Consider the following 21,892-nt stretch of genomic DNA (forward strand, 5'->3'; position numbering starts at 1 on the left):
CAAATAGCCTGGGTAGCCATTTGATTAGGTGTGGTAGCAGAGAGAACAGTCTATGACTAGAGTGGCTGGAGTCTTTGACAATTTTTAGGGACTTCCTCTGACGCCGCCTGCTCTAGAGGTTCTGGATGGCAGGAAGCTTGGCCCCAGTGATGTACTGGGCCATTTGCACTACTCTCTGTAGTGCCTTGCGGCCGGAAGCCGAGCAGTTGCCATACCAGGCTGTGATGCAACCAGTCAGTATGCTCTCAATGGTGCAGCTGTAGAACCTTTTGAGGATCTGAGGACCTATGCCAAATATTTTCAGTCTCCTGAGGGGGAATAGGTTTTGTCATATCCTCTTCACGACTGTCTTGGTGTGCTTGGACTCCAAGGAACTTGAAGCTCTCAACCTGCTCCACTGCAGCCACGCCATGATAACAGTCTAGCATTGTTATCATGTTTGGTTTCCCAAACCCATCAAGCGTTGATTATTTAAATCAGCTGTGTAGTTCTAGGGTAGAACAGAGTTTGGGAAACCAAATGCTGAACCATTATGGCGTATGCTTTATGTGAGGAAATTAATTTGTTGAGGGACATTCAACCTGTAGACTGTCTATGAATAATGCTTTTTGTGATCTGAGATTCTAATGAATCCTCAGTGAATCATACAAACACAGTTTATCATCAAATCATCCCATATCTTTTATTTGTTTATTAAAACCGGGGATTCATTTTGAGGTTTATGTCTCAGTTGAGGGTTGAACTTTGGCAGTGCTGTCTGGACTGGTTCCAACAACATCAGTCTGTTCACTGGCTCTTCCTCTGATCCGTCCACCCCCCTTACCAGTCTATCCCTTAGGGAGGATGTTCCCTGTAGTTTGGGACACCATGGCTGCATCTCAATAGTCTAAAATGTCTTCTTCTCCTTGTCTTGTTTCCTTAATCTGTACTGACGTGAACCAACTGGAGTGATGGAAGTGAATGCCCGGCAGACATAGTCCCACCATGTTGGTGTCACCTCCTCTGCCTTTACAGATCAGTGCAGATGAAGGGGAGGAGAAACCACACCAGACTATTGAGATGTGCTCTGTGCCTTGGGTCCAACCTAGTGGCTGCGTTCCAGCATCCCCAAGCAACAGGCACTGTCTGTGGGCAAGCCCGAGGTCTAACCCTCTCGTCTACGGTCAGGGTCAGGGATGGCAGCCCTTGAAGGACATACTGCGGTGGGGTGGATGAAGATCGAGCTGGATATAAAAAGGAGAAGGATATAAAGAAAAGTGTGTGTTTGAGATGATAGATATTGCTCAGGGATATTAAGATATTTAAGTGGGATGGCAAGACTCAAATGTATTTATAAAGACCTTCTTACATCAGTTGATGTCACAAAGTGCTGGACAGAAACCCAGCATAAAACCCCAAACAACAAGCAGTGCAGGTGTAGAAGCACGGCGGCTAGGAAACACTCCCTTGAAAGGCCAGAACCTAGGAAGAAACCTAGAGAGGAACCAGGCTATGAGGGATGGCCAGTCCTCTTCTGGCTGTGCCGGAATGTTCAAGATGTTCAAATGTTCATAGATGACCAGCAGGGTCAAATAATAATAATTAGGGTGGTTGTAGAGGGTGCAACCGGTCAGCACCTCAGGAGTAAATGTCAGTTGGCTTTTCATAGCCAATCATTCAGAGTATCTCTATCGCTCCTGCTGTCTCTAGAGAGTTGAAAGCAGCAGGTCTGGGACAGGTAGCACGTCCGGTGAACACGTCAGGGTTCCATAGCCGCAGGCAGAACAGAGAGAGAGAGAGGAACCAGCCAGGCAGAGACAGCAAGGGCGGTTCATTGCTCCAGTGACTTTCTGTTCACCTTCACACTTCTGGGCCAGACTACACTCAATCATAGGACCTACTGAAGACATGAGTCTTCAATAAAGACTAAAAGGTCAAGACCGAGTCTGCGTCTCTCACATGGATAGGCAGACCATTCCATAAAATGGAGCTCTATAGGAGAAAGCCCTGCCTCCAGCTGTTTGCTTAGAAACAGTAAGGAGGCCTGCGTCCTGTGACCGTAGTGTACGTGTAGGTATGTACAGCAGGACCAAATCGGAAAGATAGGTAGGAGCAAGCCCATGTAATGCTTTTTAGGTTCGCAGTAAAACCTTGAAATCAGCCCTTGCCTTAACAGGAAGCCAGTGTAGGGAGGCTAGCACTGGAGTAATATGATCACATTTTTAGGTTCTAGTCAAGATTCTAGCAGCAGTGTTTAGCACTATCTGAAGTTTATTTAGTGCTTTTTCCGGGTAGCCGGAAATTAGAGAATTGCAGTAGTTTAACACAGAAGTGACAAAAGCATGGATTAATTTTTCTGTGCCATTTTTGGACAGAAAGTTTCTGATTTTTGAAATGTTACGTAGATGGAAAAAAGCTGTCCTGAAACAGTCTTGATATGTTCTTCAAAAGAGAGATCAGGGTCCAGAGTAACGCCGAGGTCCTTCACAGTTTTATTTGAGACGACTGTACAACCATCAAGATTAATTGTCAGATTCAACAGAAGATCTCTTTGTTTCTTGGGACCTAGAACAAGCATCTCTGTTTTCTCAGAGTTTAAGAGTAGAACATTTGCCGCCATCCACTTCCTTACGTCTGAAACACAGGTTTCCAGGGAGGGCAATTTTGGGGCCAGTATGCAGCTTGAAGGTTTAGATCATCATCAATGTGTCAAGAGATATAGTACTAAAACACTTGAGTGTCTCTCTTGATCCTAGGTCCTGGCAGAGTTGTGCAGACTCAGGACAACTGAGCTTTGGAGGAATACGCAGATTTAAAGAGGAATCCGTAATTTGCTTTCTAATCATGATCTTTTCATAAAGAAGTTCATGAATTTATTACTGCTGAAGTGAATGCCATCCTCTCTTGGGGAATGCTGCTTTTTAGTTAGCTTTGCGACAGTATCAAAAATACATTTTGGATTGTTCTTATTTTTCTCAATTAAGTTGGAAAATAGGATGATCGAGCAACAGTAAGGGCTCTTCTATACTGCACAGTACTGTCTTTCCAAGCTAGTCGGAAGACTTCCAGTTTTGTTTAGTGTCATTTCCATTCCAATTTTCTGGAAGCTTGCTTCAAAGCTCGGGTATTTTCTGTATACCAGGGAGTTAGTTTCTTATGACAAATGTTTTTTGTTTTTAGGGGTGCGACTGCATCTAGGGTATTGCACAAGGTTAAATTGAGTTCCTCACTTAGGTGGTTAACTGATTTTTGTACTCTGATGTCCTTGGGTAGATGGAGGGAGTCTGGAAGGGCATCTAGGAATCTTTGGGTTGTCTGAGAATTTATAGCACAGCTTTTTATGATCCTTGGTTGGGGTCTGAGCAAATTATTTGTTGCGATTGCAAACGTAATAAAATTGTGGTTCGATAGTCCAGGATTATGAGAAAAACATTAAGATCCACAACATTTATTCCACTGGACAAAACTGGGTCTAGAGTATGACTGTGGAAGTGAGTAGGTCCAGAGACATGTTGGACAAAACCCAACATGGTGGCTCTGAAAGTCTTTTGGAATGGGTCTGTGGACTTTTCCATGTGAATATTAAAGTCACCAAAAATGTGAATATTATCTGCCATGACTACCATGCCCGAAAGGAATTCAGGGAACTCACTGAGGAACGCTATATATGGCCCAGGAGGCCTTTTTTTGTAAATTTAAATTTGCTATCATAAATGTTAGCAACACCTCCGCCTTTGCGGGATGCGCGGGGGATATGGTCACTAGTGTAACCAGGAGGTGAGGCCTCATTCAACACAGCAAATTCATCAGGCTTAAGCCATGTTTCAGTCAGGCCAATCACATCAAGATTATGATCAGTGATTAGTTCATTGACTATAACTGCCTTGGAAGTGAGGGATCTAACATTAAGTAGCCCTATTTTGAGATGTCAGATATCACAATCTCTTTCAATAATGACAGGAACGGAGGAGGTCTTTATTCCAGTGAGATGGTGGGTTATCTTATTCGGTGGGTTTTATTAGTTTCATGATGTGTGGGGGGCTTCATTAGTTGAGTAGGTTGTAGCTGTGTTTAGGGGGTTGAGAAGGTGGTGAAAGCTGATGATTGGGGGTTAGAGCTGATAAATAGGCCTTATATTCCCTGCTTGGGGTTGAAAGGAGATGGCCAGAAGCAGATATGAAACCAAATGTCACTGTCACTTCCATTGCACTCGGCTCTCCATTTTCTCCCCCACCTCTCTTTTTCTCCCATCCATCCATTCCCGCTCCCTATTCATAATTCTCTCTCTCTCTCTCTTTTTTCTTCTCTCTCTCTCTCTTTCTCCTCTCTCTCTCTCTCTCTCTCTCTCTCTCTCTCTCTCTCTCCTCTCTCTCTCTCTCTCTCTCTCTCTCTCTCTCTCTCCTCTCTCTCTCTCTCTCTCTCTCTCTCTCTCTGTCTCTCTCTCTCTCTTTCTCCTCTCTCTCTCTCTCTTTCTCTCTCGTCTAATAATTTGCAGTCAGTGGTCGTGCAGATTGCAGTTGGTCTCTGATTGGTTGAGCTGGGAGGAGTCTATTCTGATGTGTCACACCCGTACCACATCATCAGTATAGAACCTCCCTCTTTCCCTCTCTCCCATCATTCCCCTCTCTCGCTACCACTCTCTCTCCCTCACACACACGCGTGCGCTTTCACACACATTCATACGCCAGAGCTGACACTGCAGCAGAAAAACAGCCTGGTAGCGAAAGAGAGGGACTCCATTGACTGTGAGAGAGGACTGTCTTCATGGAGGCTCTATCGAGGAGTACCTGACCAGAGGCAATGGGCTGTGGGTGTGTGTGTTAATGTGTTAGGTGTGTGTGTGTGTGTGTGTGTGTGTGTGTGTGTGTGTGTGTGTGTGTGTGTGTGTGTGTGTGTGTGTGTGTGTGTGTGTGTGTGTGTGTGTGTGTGTGTGCGTGTGCGTGTGAGAGAGAGAGCACCCCAGCAAGAGAAGCAGCACTGCAGATACTGACTGAGTCTCTGCCTGCGTATCCTTGCATATCTGTGTCGTCGGCCCTCTCCCTGTCCCTGTCCCAGAATGCTTCATTCTGCGCCCCTGTGCTGAGGAGGCGTTGGGCAGTATGGACTGTGCGCTGGCCGGGACCCCCCCCCACGGATCTAGGCTGCCCCCCCAGGACGGGCACACACCGCACCTCTGCTGATGGGCGAGGACACTGACACCACCCGAACACTGAACCACAGCTTCCTCCGAGACCACAACTATGTGACTGAAGGTAAGAGAGGACAGGGCATGGGGTGTGGGGCTGCAGGTAACATAGCGGTTAAGAGTGTTGGGCCAGTAACTGAAAGGTTGCTGGTTCAAATCCCAAGCCGACAAGGTGAACAAAAATCTGTCTGTTCCCTTGAGCACTTAACCTTAATTGCTCTGGATAAGAGCGTCTTCGAAATTACTTAAAGTATGTGTGTGCTCTACGACTGTTTATGTAAGTGTGTGTGTTTTCTCTCTCACAATCTCTTTGCTCATAGGGTAGATCTATAATCTCTCATGAGAGGATCCAGAATCTTTCAAAGGAGTTAGTCAGGTACAGCCAGTTAGTCAGTACAGTCAGTGCAGTCAGTACAGTCAATTAGTCAATAAAGTCAGGTACAGTCAGTTAGTCAGTGCAGTCAGTACAATCAGTACAGTCAGTTTAGTCAGTACAGTCAGAACAGTCAGTTAGTCAGTACCTTCAGTTAGTCAGTGTAGTCAGTACAGTCAGTCAATGCACTCAGTACAATCAGTGTCAGTACAGAGTCAGTACAGTCAGTCAGTTAGTCAGTACAGTCAGTTAGTCAGTACAGTCAGTTAGTCAGTACAGTCAGTTAGTCAGGTACAGTCAGTTAGTCAGTACAGTCAGGTACAGTCAGTCAGTCAGTACAGTCAGTTAGTCAGTGCAGTCAGTTAATCAGTACAGTTATGTACAGTCAGTTAGTAAGTACAGTCAGCAAGGTCAGTTAGTCAGTACAGCCATGTACAGTCAGTTATTCAGTACAGTCAGTTAGTCAGTACAGTCAGTTAGTCAGTTAGTCAGTACAGTCAGTCAGTACAGTCAGTTAGTCAGGTATCAGTCAGTTAGTCAGTACAGTCAGGTACTGTCAGTTAGTGAGTGCAGTCAATTAGTCAGTACAGTCAGTTAGTCAGGTACAGTCAGTACAGTCAGGTACAGTCAGTTAGTCAGTACAGTCAGTTAGTCAGTACAGTCAGTACAGTCAGTTAGTCAGGTACAGTCAGTTAGTCAGGTACAGTCAGGTACAGTCAGTTAGTCAGTACAGTCAGGTACAGTAAGTTAGTCAGTACAGTCAGTACAGTCAGTACAGTCAGGTACAGTCAGTTAGTCAGTACAGTCAGTTAGTCAGTACAGTCAGTTAGTCAGTACAGTCAGTTAGTCAGTGCAGTCAGTACAGTCAGTTAGTCAGGTACAGTCAGTTAGTCAGGTACAGTCAGTTAGTCAGTACAGTCAGTTAGTCAGTACAGTCAGTTAGTCAGGTACAGTCAGTACAGTCAGGTACAGTCAGTTAGTCAGTACAGTAAGTTAGTCAGTACAGTCAGTACAGTCAGTACAGTCAGGTACAGTCAGTTAGTCAGTACAGTCAGTTAGTCAGTACAGTCAGTTAGTCAGTGCAGTCAGTACAGTCAGTTAGTCAGGTACAGTCAGTTAGTCAGTACAGTCAGGTACAGTCAGTTAGTCAGTTAGTCAGTGCAGTCAGTACAGTCAGTGCAGTCAGTACAGTCAGTACAGTCAGGTCCAGTCAGTACAGTCAGTACAGTCAGGTCCAGTCAGTTAGTCAGTACAGTCAGTTAGTCAGTACAGTCAGTTAGTCAGTGCAGTCAGTACAGTCAGTTAGTCTGGTACAGTCAGTTAGTCAGGTACAGTCAGTTAGTCAGTACAGTCAGTTAGTCAGTACAGTCAGTTAGTCAGTATCGTCAGTGCAGTCAGTGCAGTCAGTACAGTCAGGTACAGTCAGTTAGTCAGTACAGTCAGGTACAGTCAGTTAGTCAGTTAGTCAGTACAGTCAGTTAGTCAGTGCAGTCAGTTAATCAGTACAGTCAGGTCCAGTCAGTTAGTAAGTACAGTCGGTTAGTCAGTGAAGTCAGTTAGTCAGTTAGTCAGTGCAGTCAATTAGTCAGTACAGTCAGTTAGTCAGGTACAGTCAGTTAGTCAGTACAGTCAGGTACAGTCAGTTAGTCAGTACAGTCAGTTAGTCAGTACAGTCAGTACAGTCAGTTAGTCAGGTACAGTCAGTTAGTCAGGTACAGTCAGGTACAGTCAGTTAGTCAGTACAGTCAGTAAGTCAGTACAGTCAGTACAGTCAGGTATAGTCAGTTAGTCAGTACAGTCAGTTAGTCAGTGCAGTCAGTACAGTCAGTACAGTCAGTTAGTCAGGTACAGTCAGTTAGTCAGGTACAGTCAGTTAGTCAGTACAGTCAGTTAGTCAGTACAGTCAGTTAGTATCGTCAGTACAGTCAGTGCAGTCAGTACAGTCAGGTACAGTCAGTACAGTCAGGTACAGTCAGTTAGTCAGTTAGTCAGTACAGTCAGTTAGTAAGTACAGTCAGTTAGTCAGTGAAGTCAGTTAGTCAGTTAGTCAGTGCAGTCAATTAGTCAGTACAGTTAGATAGTCAGTACAGTCATTTAGTCAGTACAGTCAGTACAGTCAGTAGTCAGTACAGTCAATTAGTCAGTACAGTTAGTTAGTCAGGTACAGTCAGTTAGTCAGTACAGTCAGTTAGTCAGTCCAGTTGGTTAGTCAGTACAGTCAGGTACAGTCAGTTAGTCAGTAAAGTCAGTTAGTCACTACAGTCAGTTACAGTCAGTGCAGTCAGTCACGGTCAGTTAGTCTGTGCAGTTAGTTTTAGTCAGTGCAGTACTGACTTGCCAGGTTAAATAAAGGTTAAATAATATATATATATATATCCTTCAGCTCTGATCTCTCCTCTCTCTCCTGTCATCCCTCTATCATTCAGCTCCTCTCTCCTCTCTCTCCTGTCATCCCTCTATCCTTTAGCTCTGATCTCTCCTCTCTCTCTCCTGTCATCTCTCTCTCCTGTCATCTCTCTCTCCTGGCATCCCTCTATCCTTTAGCTCCGATCTCTCCTCTCTCTCTCCTGTCATCTCTCTCTTCTGTCATCTCTCACTCCTGTCATCTGTCTCTCTCCTGTCATCCCTCTATCCTTCAGCTCCTCTCTCTCTTCTGTCATCCCTCTATTCTTTAGCTCTGATCTCTCTCCTGTCATCTCTCTCTCCTGTCATCTCTCTCCTGTCATCTCTCTCTTTTCTGTCATCCCTCTATCCTTTAGCTCTGATCTCTCCTCTCTCACCTGTCATCTCTCACCTGTCACCTGTCTCTCTCCTGTCATCTCTCTCTCTCTCTCTGTCATCCCTCTATCCTTTAGCTCTGATCTCTCCCCCCTCTCTCCTGTCATCTCTCTCCTGTCATCCTTCTATCCTTTAGCTCTGATCTCTCCTCTCTCTCTCCTGTCATCTCTCACCTGTCATCTCTCTCTCCTGTCATCTCTCTCTCTCTCTCTCTCTCCTATCATCCCTCTATCCTTTAGCTCTGATCTTTCCTCTCTCTCCTGTCATCTCTCTCTCCTGTCATCTCTCTCCTGACATCTCTCTCTCCTGTCATCCCTCTATCCTTTAGCTCTGATCTCTCCTCTCTCTCTCCTGTCATCTCTCTCTCCTGTCATCTCTCTCTCTCTCTCTCTCCTGTCATCCCTCTATCCTTTAGCTCTGATCTCTCCTCTCTCTCTCCTGTCATCTCTCTCTCCCGTCATCTCTCTCTCTCTCTCTCTCTCCTGTCATCTCTCTCTCCTGTCATCTCTCTATCCTTTAGCTCTGATCTCTCCTCTCTCTCCTGTCATCTCTCTCTTCTGTCATCTCTCACTCCTGTCATCTGTCTCTCTCCTCTCATCCCTCTATCCTTCAGCTCCTCTCTCTCTCCTGTCATCCCTCTATTCTTTAGCTCTGATCTTTCTCCTGTCATCTCTCTCTCCTGTCATCTCTCTCTCTCCTGTCATCCCTCTATCCTTTAGCTCTGATCTCTCATCTCTCATCTCTCACCTGTCACCTGTCTCTCTCCTGTCATCTCTCTCTCCTGTCATCCCTCTCTCTCTCCTGTCATCCTTCTATCCTTTAGCTCTGATCTCTCCTCTCTCTCTCCTGTCATCTCTCACTTGTCATCTCTCTCTCCTGTCATCTCTCTCTCTCACCTGTCATCCTTCTATCCTTTAGCTCTGATCTCTCCTCTCTCTCTCTCCTGTCATCTCTCTCTCCACTACAGTCAGTTACAGTCAGTGCAGTCAGTCACGGTCAGTTAGTCTGTGCAGTTAGTTTTAGTCAGTGCAGTACTGACTTGCCAGGTTAAATAAAGGTTAAATAAATAAAAAATATATATATCCTTCAGCTCTGATCTCTCCTCTCTCTCCTGTCATCCCTCTATCATTCAGCTCCTCTCTCCTCTCTCTCCTGTCATCCCTCTATCCTTTAGCTCTGATCTCTCCTCTCTCTCTCCTGTCATCTCTCTCTCCTGTCATCTCTCTCTCCTGGCATCCCTCTATCCTTTAGCTCCAATCTCTCCTCTCTCTCTCCTGTCATCTCTCTCTTCTGTCATCTCTCACTCCTGTCATTTGTCTCTCTCCTGTCATCCCTCTATCCTTCAGCTCCTCTCTCTCTTCTGTCATCCCTCTATTCTTTAGCTCTGATCTCTCTCCTGTCATCTCTCTCTCCTGTCATCTCTCTCCTGTCATCTCTCTCTTTCCTGTCATCCCTCTATCCTTTAGCTCTGATCTCTCCTCTCTCACCTGTCATCTCTCACCTGTCACCTGTCTCTCTCCTGTCATCTCTCTCTCTCTCCTGTCATCCCTCTATCCTTTAGCTCTGATCTCTCCTCTCTCTCTCCTGTCATCTCTCACCTGTCATCTCTCTCTCTCTCTCTCTCTCTCTCTCTCTCCTGTCATCCCTCTATCCTTTAGCTCTGATCTCTCCTCTCTCTCTCCTGTCATCTCTCTCTCCTGTCATCTCTCTCTCCTGACATCTCTCTCTCCTGTCATCCCTCTATCCTTTAGCTCTGATCTCTCCTCTCTCTCTCTCTCTCCTGTCATCTCTCCTGTCATCTCTCTCTCCTGTCATCTCTCTCTCTCCTGTCATCCCTCTATCCTTTAGCTCTGATCTCTCCTCTCTCTCTCCTGTCATCTCTCTCTTCTGTCATCTCTCACTCCTGTCATCTGTCTCTCTCCTCTCATCCCTCTATCCTTCAGCTCCTGTCTCTCTCCTGTCATCCCTCTATTCTTTAGCTCTGATCTTTCTCCTGTCATCTCTCTCTCCTGTCATCTCTCTCTCCTGTCATCTCTCTCTCTCCTGTCATCCCTCTATCCTTTAGCTCTGATCTCTCCTCTCTCATCTCTCACCTGTCACCTGTCTCTCTCCTGTCATCTCTCTCCTGTCATCTCTCTCTCTCCTGTCATCCCTCTATCCTTTAGCTCTGATCTCTCCTCTCTCCCTGTCATCTCTCTCTCCTGTCATCCTTCTATCCTTTAGCTCTGATCTCTCCTCTCTCTCTCCTGTCATCTCTCACTTGTCATCCATCTCTCCTGTCATCTCTCTCTCTCACCTGTCATCCTTCTATCCTTTAGCTCTGATCTCTCCTCTCTCTCTCTCCTGTCATCTCTCACCTGTCATCTCTCTCTCCTGTCATCTCTCTCTCCTGTTATCCCTCTATCCTTTAGCTCTGATCTCTCCTCTCTCTCCTGTCATCTCTCTCTCTCCTGTCATCTCTCTATCCTTTAGCTCTGATCTCTCCTCTCTCTCCTGCCATCTCTCTCTCCTGTCATCTCTCTCTCTCCTGTCATCCCTCTATCCTTTAGCTCTGATCTCTCCTCTCTCTCTCCTGTCATCTCTCTCTCCTGTCATTTCTCTATCCTTTAGCTCTGATCTCTCCTCTCTCTCTCTCCTGTCATCTCTCTCACCTGTCATCTCTCACTCCTGTCATCCCTCTATCATTTAGCTCTGACCTCTCCTTTATTTCTTGTTCTCTTTTTTCTCCTCTCTCTCTGTGTGTGTGTGTGTGTGTGTGTGTGTGTGTGTGTGTGTGTGTGTGTGTGTGTGTGTGTGTGTGTGCAGGTGTGTGCAGGTGTGTGCAGGTGTGTGCAGGTGGTTGTGTGTGACTGTCTCTGGGTACATACCATACATGCATATATACAAGTGACTCATGGATTTTCTTGAATTTTTTCTTGAATTTTCTTGAGTTTTCATGAAATTAAAACACACCAGAAATAAATGAAAACAGAAATCTCTCTCTCTCTCTCTCTCTCTCTCTGGTGATTGTTGAGTGTGTGTGGGCGGCTGACTGTCGAGTGACGTGCGTCAGAACAGAGGAGGTAGTTGTCTGAGTTTCATCCCTGTATCAGAATTCAGGATTAATATCCCAATATATTTCCCTCTGTATTCCTGTTAATCTGAACTCAACACTGTTCATTTGGCTGGAGCACTGGGCCACTTTCACACAGCAACATTGTTCAGCAGCTGGTCTCAGAGGTAGGATTACAATTCCAGAATGTTAAGGGGTTGTGTACCTGGAATTACCCTGTCTAGATAATCCATTACACACTGTGCTATTTTCAGTTGTTTATATCATTTGTTTGTATGTATGAATTAACAATGTCTCAAACAGTATGTGTGTGTGTGTGTGTGTGTGTGTGTGTGTGTGTGTGTGTGTGTGTGTGTGTGTGTGTGTGTGTGTGTGTGTGTGTGTGTGTGTGTGTGTGTGTGTGTGTGTGTGTGTGTGTGTGCGTGTGTGTCTCTCTCTGAAACACTTTCTGTGTGTGTCAATGGATACTGAATACTGTACATTGTCTTTCACGAGGGTGTGTGTGGGTGGAACGCGTGTTCCATTGCATGCACACTGTCTCCCATACATCATACATCACCTTCCGTTCACCATGGAAACAGAACAGGAAGATACATTTGGCGTGTTGGGAGTGGCCTTGGGTGATTGACAGGCTAGCCCCGCCCTCTAACAATAGCCATATTAAATTATGCCATCAGACCACAGCTAGAGTCCCTGACGATTCAGAAACACAGGGAGGAGTACATACAGCCAACACCATGCGACTCCTGTCCTGGCAGAGAGGTGTGATGTATTAGCAGGGCCATTCACCTAGTCCCAAAACATATTGCCTAGACCGGTGTTATGGTGCTGATTTGTTTCTGAAAACCTTTGCTGAAGATAGGAGAGTGCAGTGTCTTGTTATAATATACTATGGCGTTATTGTAGAAATACAGGAATAAACAAATCCCATAGTTCCACAAGGATTAGAATGCTGTCGATATTGTTTAATTTTTTTAATTTTACCTTTATTTAACCAGGCAAGTCAGTTAAGAACAAATTCTTATTTTCAATGACGGCCTGGGAACAGTGGGTTAACTGCCTGTTCAGGGGCAGAACGACAGATTTGTACCTTGTCAGCTCGGGGGTTTGAACTCGCAACCTTCCGGTTACTAGTCCAACGTTCTAACCACTAGGCTACCCTGCCGCCCCCGGTATTCAACCCCCGCCCCTCCTCTTCATCCATCCCCACCACCTCAACCTCTCTCTCCACACCTCCATCTATCCACATATCCATCCATCCACCCCTGCTCTATTCCTCCTTCCCCTCCTGATATTACTCATTACATTGGCTATTGATGAAGTGTGTGTGTGCACACAACAGTGTATCTGTAGCTATGTCAAGACCGAGGCCTCTCTCCAGTCTCCAGCGTTTCCTGCCCCCTCCCCCTCTCTACCCCTCCTGTCCTAGGCAACCCTCCTGTTCCCCTCCCCCTCTCTCTAAGAGGGAAGAGGGGAGGATATTTAGCCCATTTCCTCCTGTCCCTCTCCCCCTCTCTCTACCCCTCCTGTCCTATAGACTCCCTGTACCCCTCCTGCCCTATAGACTACCCCTCTCCCCCTCCCTGTACAACCCTCCTGTCCCCTCCCCCTCCCTGTACCCCTCCTCCCCCTCTCTCCCCTTCCTGTCCTATAGACTACCCCTCCCTGTACAACCCTCCTGTCCCCCTCCCCCTCTCTCTCCCCTCCCGTCCTATAGACTACCCCTCCCTGTACAACCCTCCTGTTCCCCTCCCCCTCTCTCTCCCCCTCCTGCCCTATAGTCTCCCCCTCCCTGTACAACCCTTCTGTCCTATGGCTAGGAGTTCCTGGACAGAGATGGTAGGATGGTGAAATGGACATGTTAACGATAATAATAAAACCATGACAACATGCATGATTTGTTTGTATCAATCACTACAGTATTAACAATGCCACCATTACTTTCATTATGGTACAGAAGAAGGAAAGGAGACACTTTAGAGCCACCCCCACCTCCTCCTCTCTCCTCCCCTCCCTCCTGTGGCATCCCTCTGTGATGCAGTGTAACTGAGACCCTGCTGCCCCCCTCTTGCAGGGCTGCTCGTGGCTTTAGCCTGAAGAGCCCGCCCCGCCTCCTCCCCTCTCCCGGACTCCTCCCCCAGGATGTTGAACCCTATCCAGGTCCTGTGCTCCGACATCACTTCCCTCTCTCTGGAGCCCGAGCCGTTTGCCTCTTACACTGAAGGTGTGTTTACACTATACAGTACCAAGTACTTTTCACTTTATCACATATTCAGATCTATAAGGACCCAGAGCACTGTGTGTGTGTGTGGGTGTGCGACTGTGTCTGTCTCTGTGTGCATAGATTGTTTGTGTGTGTGTGCGACTATGTCTGACTCTGTGTGCATCTGGCTCTGTGAGTGTCTCTTTCTCTCTCTGTGTTTGTGTGTGTGTGTGTGTGTGTGCGACTGTGTCTGTCTCTGTGTGCATCTGGGTCTGTGAGTGTCTCGTTCTCTCTGTGTTTGTGTGTGTGCGCGACTGTGTCTGTCTCTGTGTGCATCTGGCTCTGTGAGTGTCTCTTTCTCTCTCTGTGTTTGTGTGTGTGTGTGTGTGTGTGTGTGTGTGTGTGTGCGACTGTGTCCGTCTCTGTGTGCATCTGGCTCTGTGAGTGTCTCTTTCTCTCTCTGGGTGTGTGTGTGTGTGTGCGACTGTGTCTGTCTCTCTGTACATCTTAGCGTTGTGAGTGTCTCTTTCTCTCTCTGTGTTTGTGTGTGTGTGTGTGTGTGTGTGTGCGACTGTGTCTGTCTCTGTGTACATCTGGCTCTGTGAGTGTCTTTTCTCTCTGTGTGTGTGTGTGTGTGTGTGTGTGTGTGTGTGTGTGTGTGTGTGTGTGTGTGTGTGTGTGTGTGTGTGTGTGTGTGTGTGTGTGTGTGTGCGACTGTGTCTGTCTCTGTGTACATCTGGCTCTGTGAGTGTCTCTTTCTCTTTCTGTGTTTGTGTGTGTGTGCGACTGTGTCTGTCTCTGTGTACATCTGGCTCTGTGAGTGTCTCTTTCTCTCTCTGTGTTTGTGTGTGTGTGTGCGACTGTGTCTGTCTCTGTGTGCATCTGGCTCTGTGAGTGTCTCTTTCTCTCTCTGTGTTTGTGTGTGTGCGACTGTGTCTGTCTCTGTGTACATCTGGCTCTGTGAGTGTCTCTTTCTCTCTCTGTGTTTGTGTGTGTGTGTGTGTGCGACTGTGTCTGTCTCTGTGTGCATCTGGCTCTGTGAGTGTCTCGTTCTTTCTCTGTGTTTGTGTGTGTGTGCGACTGTGTCCGTCTCTGTGTGCATCTGGCTCTGTGAGTGTCTCTTTCTCTCTCTGTGTTTGTGTGTGTGTGTGTGTGTGTGTGTGCGACTGTGTCTGTCTCTGTGTACATCTGGCTCTGTGAGTGTCTTTTTCTCTCTCTGTGTGTGTATGTGTGTGTGCGACTGTGTCTGTCTCTGTGTACATCTGGCTCTGTGAGTGTCTCTTTCTCTCTCTGTGTTTGTGTGTGTGTGCGACTGTGTCTGTCTCTGTGTGCATCTGGCTCTGTGAGTGTCTCTTTCTCTCTCTGTGTTTGTGTGTTTGTGTGCGACTGTGTCTGTCTCTGTGTGCATCTGGCTCTGTGAGTGTCTCTTTCTCTCTCTGTGTTTGTGTGTGTGTGTGTGTGTGTGTGTGTGCGACTGTGTCTGTCTCTGTGTGCATCTGGCTCTGTGAGTGTCTCTTTCTCTCTCTGTGTTTCTGTGTGTGTGTGTGTGTGTGTGACTGTGTCTGTCTCTGTGTGCATCTGGCTCTGTGAGTGTCTCGTTCTCTCTCTGTGTTTGTGCGTGTGTGTGTTTGTGTTTGTGTGTGTGTGCGACTGTGTCTGGCTTTGTGTGCATCTGGCTCTGTGAGTGTCTCTTTCTCTCTCTGTGTTTGTGTGTGTGTGCGACTGTGTCTGTCTCTGTGTGCATCTGGCTCTGTGAGTGTCTCTTTCTCTCTCTGTGTTTGTGTGTGTGTGCGACTGTGTGTGTGCGACTGTGTCTGTCTCTGTGTGCATCTGGCTCTGTGAGTGTCTCTTTCTCTCTCTGTGTTTGTGTGTGTGCGACTGTGTCTGTCTCTGTGTACATCTGGCTCTGTGAGTGTCTCTTTCTCTCTCTGTGTTTGTGTGTGTGTGCGACTGTGTGTGTGCGACTGTGTCTGTCTCTGTGTGCATCTGGCTCTGTGAGTGTCTCTTTCTGTCTCTGTGTTTGTGTGAGTGTGCGACTGTGTCCGTCTCTGTGTGCATCTGGCTCTGAATGTGTCTCTTTCTCTCTCTGTGTTTGTGTGTGTGTGTGTGTGTGTGCGACTGTGTCTGTCTCTGTGTACATCTGGCTCTGTGAGTGTCTCTTTCTCTCTCTGTGTTTGTGTGTGTGTGTTTGTGTGCGACTGTGTCTGTCTCTGTGTACATCTGGCTCTGTGAGTGTCTTTTCTCTCTCTGTGTTTGTGTGTGTGTGTGTGTGCGACTGTGTCTGTCTCTGTGTACATCTGGCTCTGTGATTGTCTCTCTCTCTCTGTGTTTGTGTGTGTGTGTGTGAGACTGTGTCTGTCTCTGTGTACATCTGGCTCTGTGAGTGTCTCTTTCTCTCTCTGTGTTTGTGTGTGTGTGTGTGAGACTGTGTCTGTCTCTGTGTACATCTGGCTCTGTGAGTGTCTCTTTCTCTCTCTGTGTTTGTGTGTGTGTGCGACTGTGTCTGTCTCTGTGTGCATCTGGCTCTGTGAGTGTCTCTTTCTCTCTCTGTGTTCGTGTGTTTGTGTGCGACTGTGTCTGTCTCTGTGTGCATCTGGCTCTGTGAGTGTCTCTTTCTCTCTCTGTGTTTGTGTGTGTGTGTGTGCGACTGTGTCTGTCTCTGTGTACATCTGGCTCTGTGAGTGTCTCTTTCTCTCTCTGTGTTTGTGTGTGTGTGTGTGCGACTGTGTCTGTCTCTGTGTGCATCTGGCTCTGTGAGTGTCTCTTTCTGTCTCTGTGTTTGTGTGTGTGTGCGACTGTGTCAGTCTCTGTGTGCATCTGGCTCTGTGAGTGTCTCTTTCTCTCTCTGTGTTTGTGTGTGTGTGTGTGTGTGTGCGACTGTGTCTGTCTCTGTGTACATCTGGCTCTGTGAGTGTCTCTTTCTCTCTCTGTGTTTGTGTGTGTGTGTGTGTGTGTGTGTGTCTGTCTCTGTGTACAGCTGGCTCTGTGAGTGGCTTTTCTCTCTGTGTGTGCGTGTGTGTGCGACTGTGTCTGTCTCTGTGTACATCTGGCTCTGTGTGTGTGTGTGTGTGCGACTGTGTCTGTCTCTGTGTACATCTGGCTCTGTGAGTGTCTCTTTCTCTCTCTGTGTTTGTGTGCGACTGTGTCTGTCTCTGTGTACATCTGGCTCTGTGAGTGTCTCTTTCTCTCTCTGTGTTTGTGTTTGTGTGTGTGTGTGCGACTGTGTCTGTCTCTGTGTACATCTGGCTCTGTGAGTGTCTCTTTCTCTCTCTGTGTTTGTGTGCGAATGTGTCTGTCTCTGTGTACATCTGGCTCTGTGAGTGTCTCTTTCTCTCTCTGTGTTTGTGTTTGTGTGTGTGTGTGCGACTGTGTCTGTCTCTGTGTACATCTTGCTCTGTGATTGTCTCTTTCTCTCTCTATGTTTGTGTATGTGTGCGACTGTGTCCGTCTCTGTGTGCATCTGGCTCTGTGAGTGTGTCTTTCTCTCTCTGTGTTTCTGTGTGTGTGTGTGTGTGTGTGCGACTGTGTCTGTCTCTGTGTACATCTGGCTCTGTGAGTGTCTCTTTCCCTCTCTGTGTTTGTGTGTGTGTGTGTGCGACTGTGTCTGTCTCTGTGTGCATCTGGCTCTGTGAGTGTCTCTTTCTCTCTCTGTGTTTGTGTATGTGTGGGCGACTGTGTCCGTCTCTGTGTGCATCTGGCTCTGTGAGTGTGTCTTTCTCTCTCTGTGTTTCTGTGTGTGTGTGTGTGTGTGTGCGACTGTGTCTGTCTCTGTGTACATCTGGCTCTGTGAGTGTCTCTTTCTCTCTCTGTGTTTGTGTGTGTGTGTGTGTGTGTGCGACTGTGTCTGTCTCTGTGTACATCTGGCTCTGTGATTGTCTCTCTCTCTCTCTGTGTTTGTGTGTGTGTGCGACTGTGTCTGTCTCTGTGTACATCTGGCTCTGTGAGTGTCTCCTTCTCTCTCTGTGTTTGTGTGTGTGTGTGTGTGACTGTGTCTGTCTCTGTGTACATCTGGCTCTGTGAGTGTCTCTTTCTCTCTCTGTGTTTGTGTGTGTGTGCGACTGTGTCTGTCTCTGTGTGCATCTGGCTCTGTGAGTGTCTCTTTCTCTCTCTTTGTTTGTATGTGTGTGTGTGCGACTGTGTCTGTCTCTGTGTGCATCTGGCTCTGTGAGTGTCTCTTTCTGTCTCTGTGTTTGTGTGTGTGTGCGACTGTGTCCGTCTCTGTGTGCATCTGGCTCTGTGAGTGTCTCTTTCTCTCTCTGTGTTTGTGTGTGTGTGTGTGTGTGTGTGTGTGTGTGTGTGTGTGTGTGTGTGTGTGTGTGTGTGTGTGTGTGTGTGTGTGTGTGTGTGTGTGTGTGTGTGTGTGTGTGTGTGTGTGTGCGACTGTGTCTGTCTCTGTGTACAGCTGGCTCTGTGAGTGTCTTTTCTCTCTCTGTGTGTGTGTGTGTGTGTGTGTGCGACTGTGTCTGTCTCTGTGTACATCTGGCTCTGTGTACATCTGGCTCTGTGAGTGTCTCTTTCTCTCTCTGTGTTTGTGTGCGACTGTGTCTGTCTCTGTGTACATCTGGCTCTGTGAGTGTCTCTTTCTCTCTCTGTGTTTGTGTGTGTTTGTGTGTGTGCGACTGTGTCTGTCTCTGTGTACATCTGGCTCTGTGAGTGTCTCTTTCTCTCTCTGTGTTTGTGTGTGTTTGTGTGTGTGCGACTGTGTCTGTCTCTGTGTGCATCTGGCTCTGTGAGTGTCTCTTTCTCTCTCTGTGTTTGTGTGTGTGTGTGCGACTGTGTCTGTCTGTGTGCATCTGGCTCTGTGAGTGTCTCTTTCTCTCTCTGTGTTTGTGTGTGTGCGACTGTGTCTGTCTCTGTGTACATCTGGCTCTGTGAGTGTCTCTTTCTCTCTCTGTGTTTGTGTGTGTGTGTGCGACTGTGTCTGTCTGTGTGCATCTGGCTCTGTGAGTGTCTCTTTCTCTCTCTGTGTTTGTGTGTGTGCGACTGTGTCTGTCTCTGTGTACATCTGGCTCTGTGAGTGTCTCTTTCTCTCTCTGTGTTTGTATGTGTGTGTGTGCGACTGTGTCTGTCTCTGTGTGCATCTGGCTCTGTGAGTGTCTCTTTCTCTCTCTGTGTTTGTGTGTGTGTGTGTGTGTGTGTGTGTGCGACTGTGTCTGTCTATGTGTACATCTGGCTCTGTGAGTGTCTCTTTCTCTCTCTGTGTTTGTGTGTGTGTGTGTGTGTGTCTCTGTGTACATCTGGCTCTGTGAGTGTATCTTTCTCTCTCTGTGTTTGTGTGTGTGTGTGTGTGTGTGCGACTGTGTCTGTCTCTGTGTACATCTGGCTCTGTGAGTGTCTCTTTCTCTCTCTGTGTTTGTGTGTGTGTGCGACTGTGTCTGTCTCTGTGTGCATCTGGCTCTGTGAGTGTCTCTTTCTCTCTCTGTGTTTGTGTGTGTGCGACTGTGTCTGTCTCTGTGTACATCTGGCTCTGTGAGTGTCTCTTTCTCTCTCTGTGTTTGTATGTGTGTGTGTGCGACTGTGTCTGTCTCTGTGTGCATCTGGCTCTGTGAGTGTCTCTTTCTGTCTCTGTGTTTGTGTGTGTGTGCGACTGTGTCCGTCTCTGTGTGCGTCTGGCTCTGTGAGTGTCTCTTTCTCTCTCTGAGTTTGTGTGTGTGTGTGTGTGTGCGACTGTGTCTGTCTCTGTGTACATCTGGCTCTGTGAGTGTCTCTTTCTCTCTCTGTGTTTGTGTGTGTGTGCGACTGTGTCTGTCTCTGTGTACATCTGGCTCTGTGAGTGTATCTTTCTCTCTCTGTGTTTGTGTGTGTGTGTGTGTGCGACTGTGTCTGTCTCTGTGTACATCTGGCTCTGTGAGTGTCTCTTTCTCTCTCTGAGTTTGTGTGTGTGTGTGTGTGTGCGACTGTGTCTGTCTCTGTGTACATCTGGCTCTGTGAGTGTCTCTTTCTCTCTCTGTGTTTGTGTGTGTGTGCGACTGTGTCTGTCTCTGTGTACATCTGGCTCTGTGAGTGTCTCTTTCTCTCTCTGTGTTTGTGTGTGTGTGCGACTGTGTCTGTCTCTGTGTACATCTGGCTCTGTGAGTGTATCTTTCTCTCTCTGTGTTTGTGTGTGCGTGTGTGTGCGACTGTGTCTGTCTCTGTGTACATCTGGCTCTGTGAGTGTCTCTTTCTCTCTCTGTGTTTGTGTGTGTGTGCGACTGTGTCTGTCTCTGTGTACATCTGGCTCTGTGAGTGTCTCTTTCTCTCTCTGTGTTTGTGTGTGTGTGCGACTGTGTCTGTCTCTGTGTACATCTGGCTCTGTGAGTGTCTCTTTCTCTCTCTGTGTTTGTGTGTGTGGCGCCATCGCTTTCCTGAAATAGACTTTGACCAGACCGACTCCAGTCTCACAGAGGACGTGTCCTACTTAAGTCTGGGAAACACACTCATTGTCACTGGAGTCAGTGCTGTAGGAAAGAGGACTATCTCTAGTATCAATGCTGTCGGACAGAGGACTATCTCTAGTATCAGTGCATAGGACAGAGGACTATCTCTAGTATCAGTGCTGTAGTACAGAGGACTATCTCTAGTATCAGTGCTGTAGGACAGAGGACTATCTCTAGTATCAGTGCTGTAGGACAGAGGACTATCCCCACTGTCAGTGTTGTGGGACAGAGGACTATCTCTATTGTCAGTGCTGTAGGACAGAGGACTATCTCTAGTATCAGTGCTGTAGGACAGAGGACTATCTCTAGTATCATTGCTGTAGGACAGAGGACTATCTCTAGTATCAGTGCATAGGACAGAGGACTATCTCTAGTATCAGTGCTGTAGGACAGAGGACTATCTCTAGTATCAGTGCTGTAGGACAGAGGACTATCTCTAGTATCAGTGCATAGGACAGAGGACTATCTCTAGTATCAGTGCTGTAGGACAGAGGACTATCTCTAGTATCAGTGCTGTAGGACAGAGGACTATCTCTAGTATCAGTGCTGTAGGACAGAGGACTATCTCTAGTGTCAGTGCTGTAAGACAGAGGACTATCTCTATGGTCAGTGCTGTAAGACAGAGGACTATCTCTATGGTCAGTGCTGTAAGACAGAGGACTATCTCTAGTATCAGTGCTGTAGGACAGAGGACTATCCCCACTGTCAGTGTTGTGGGACAAAGGACTATCTCTATTGTCAGTGCTGTAGGACAGAGGACTATCTCTATTGGCAGTGCTGTAGGACAGAGGACTATCTCTAGTGTTAGTGCTGTAAGACAGAGGACTATCTCTAGTGTCAGTGCTGTAAGACAGAGGACTATCTCTATTGTCAGTGCTGTAGGACAGAGGACTATCTCTATTGTCAGTGCTGTAGGACAGAGGACTATCTCTAGTGTCAGTGCTGTAGGACAGAGGACTATCTCTAGTGTCAGTGCTGTAAGACAGAGGACTATCTCTATTGTCAGTGTTGTAAGACAGAGGACTATCCCCACTGTCAGTGTTGTGGGACAGAGGACTATCTCTAGTGTCAGTGCTGTAGGACAGAGGACTATCTCTATTGTCAGTGCTGTAAGACAGATGACTATCTCTATTGTCAGTGCTGTAGGACAGAGGACTATCTCTATTGTCAGTGCTGTAGGACAGAGGACTATCTCTAGTGTCAGTGCTGTAAGACAGAGGGATATCTCTATTGTCAGTGCTGTAAGACAGAGGACTATCCCCACTGTCAGTGCTGTAGGACAGAGGACTATCTCTATTGTCAGTGCTGTAGGACAGAGGACTATCTCTAGTGTCAGTGCTGTAAGACAGAGGAATATCTCTATTGTCAGTGCTGTAAGACAGATGACTATCTCTAGTGTCAGTGCTGTAGGACAGAGGACTATCTCTATTGTCAGTGCTGTAGGACAGAGGACTATCTCTATTGTCAGTGCTGTAGGACAGAGGACTATCTCTATTGTCAGTGCTGTAGGACAGAGGACTATCTCTGGTGTCGTACACACATCTACATCCATACTTCATGTGGATAGTGTATAAATGGATATTTTATCATATGGATTCAGCATAGATACGGTATAGATTTAATGTATAGGGGTTATATATACTGTATACATCACATATCAGAGCAGTGTTCACATATAGTATGGTTCACTCACTCACTCACTCACTCACTCACTCACTCACTCACTCACTCACTCACTCACTCACTCACTCACTCACTCACTCACTCACTCACTCACTCACATAGATTGCGTAAGCATTTTGTTCCCAGTAGTTTAGCTCCATTGTTGTGTGTTCTGGAGTATTGGGGTCACCCTGCCGTGTCACGCCCAGATCACTGATCTGCTGTCCTCCCTGAAAACCTTCTG

The 21,892-nt window shown here is 47.0% G+C and overlaps 1 protein-coding gene across 1 annotated transcript in view; it reads left to right on the forward strand.

Moving 5' to 3' along the window:
• The first annotated feature begins 5,142 nt into the window (after positions 1-5,142).
• LOC135545761 (serine/threonine-protein phosphatase 2A 55 kDa regulatory subunit B beta isoform-like) overlaps positions 5,143-21,892 on the forward strand; it is a 55,387-nt gene continuing 38,637 nt past the window's right edge. Inside the window, exons 1-2 of the mRNA XM_064973603.1 lie at positions 5,143-5,231; positions 13,442-13,591. Of these exons, the coding sequence (XP_064829675.1) occupies positions 13,510-13,591 (82 nt within the window). The 5' untranslated portion in view covers positions 5,143-5,231; positions 13,442-13,509. The remainder of the gene's footprint in view (positions 5,232-13,441; positions 13,592-21,892) is intronic.

This window comes from Oncorhynchus masou, chromosome 9 (assembly GCF_036934945.1).
Source record: "Oncorhynchus masou masou isolate Uvic2021 chromosome 9, UVic_Omas_1.1, whole genome shotgun sequence".
Classification (NCBI taxonomy): Eukaryota; Metazoa; Chordata; class Actinopteri; order Salmoniformes; family Salmonidae; genus Oncorhynchus; species Oncorhynchus masou.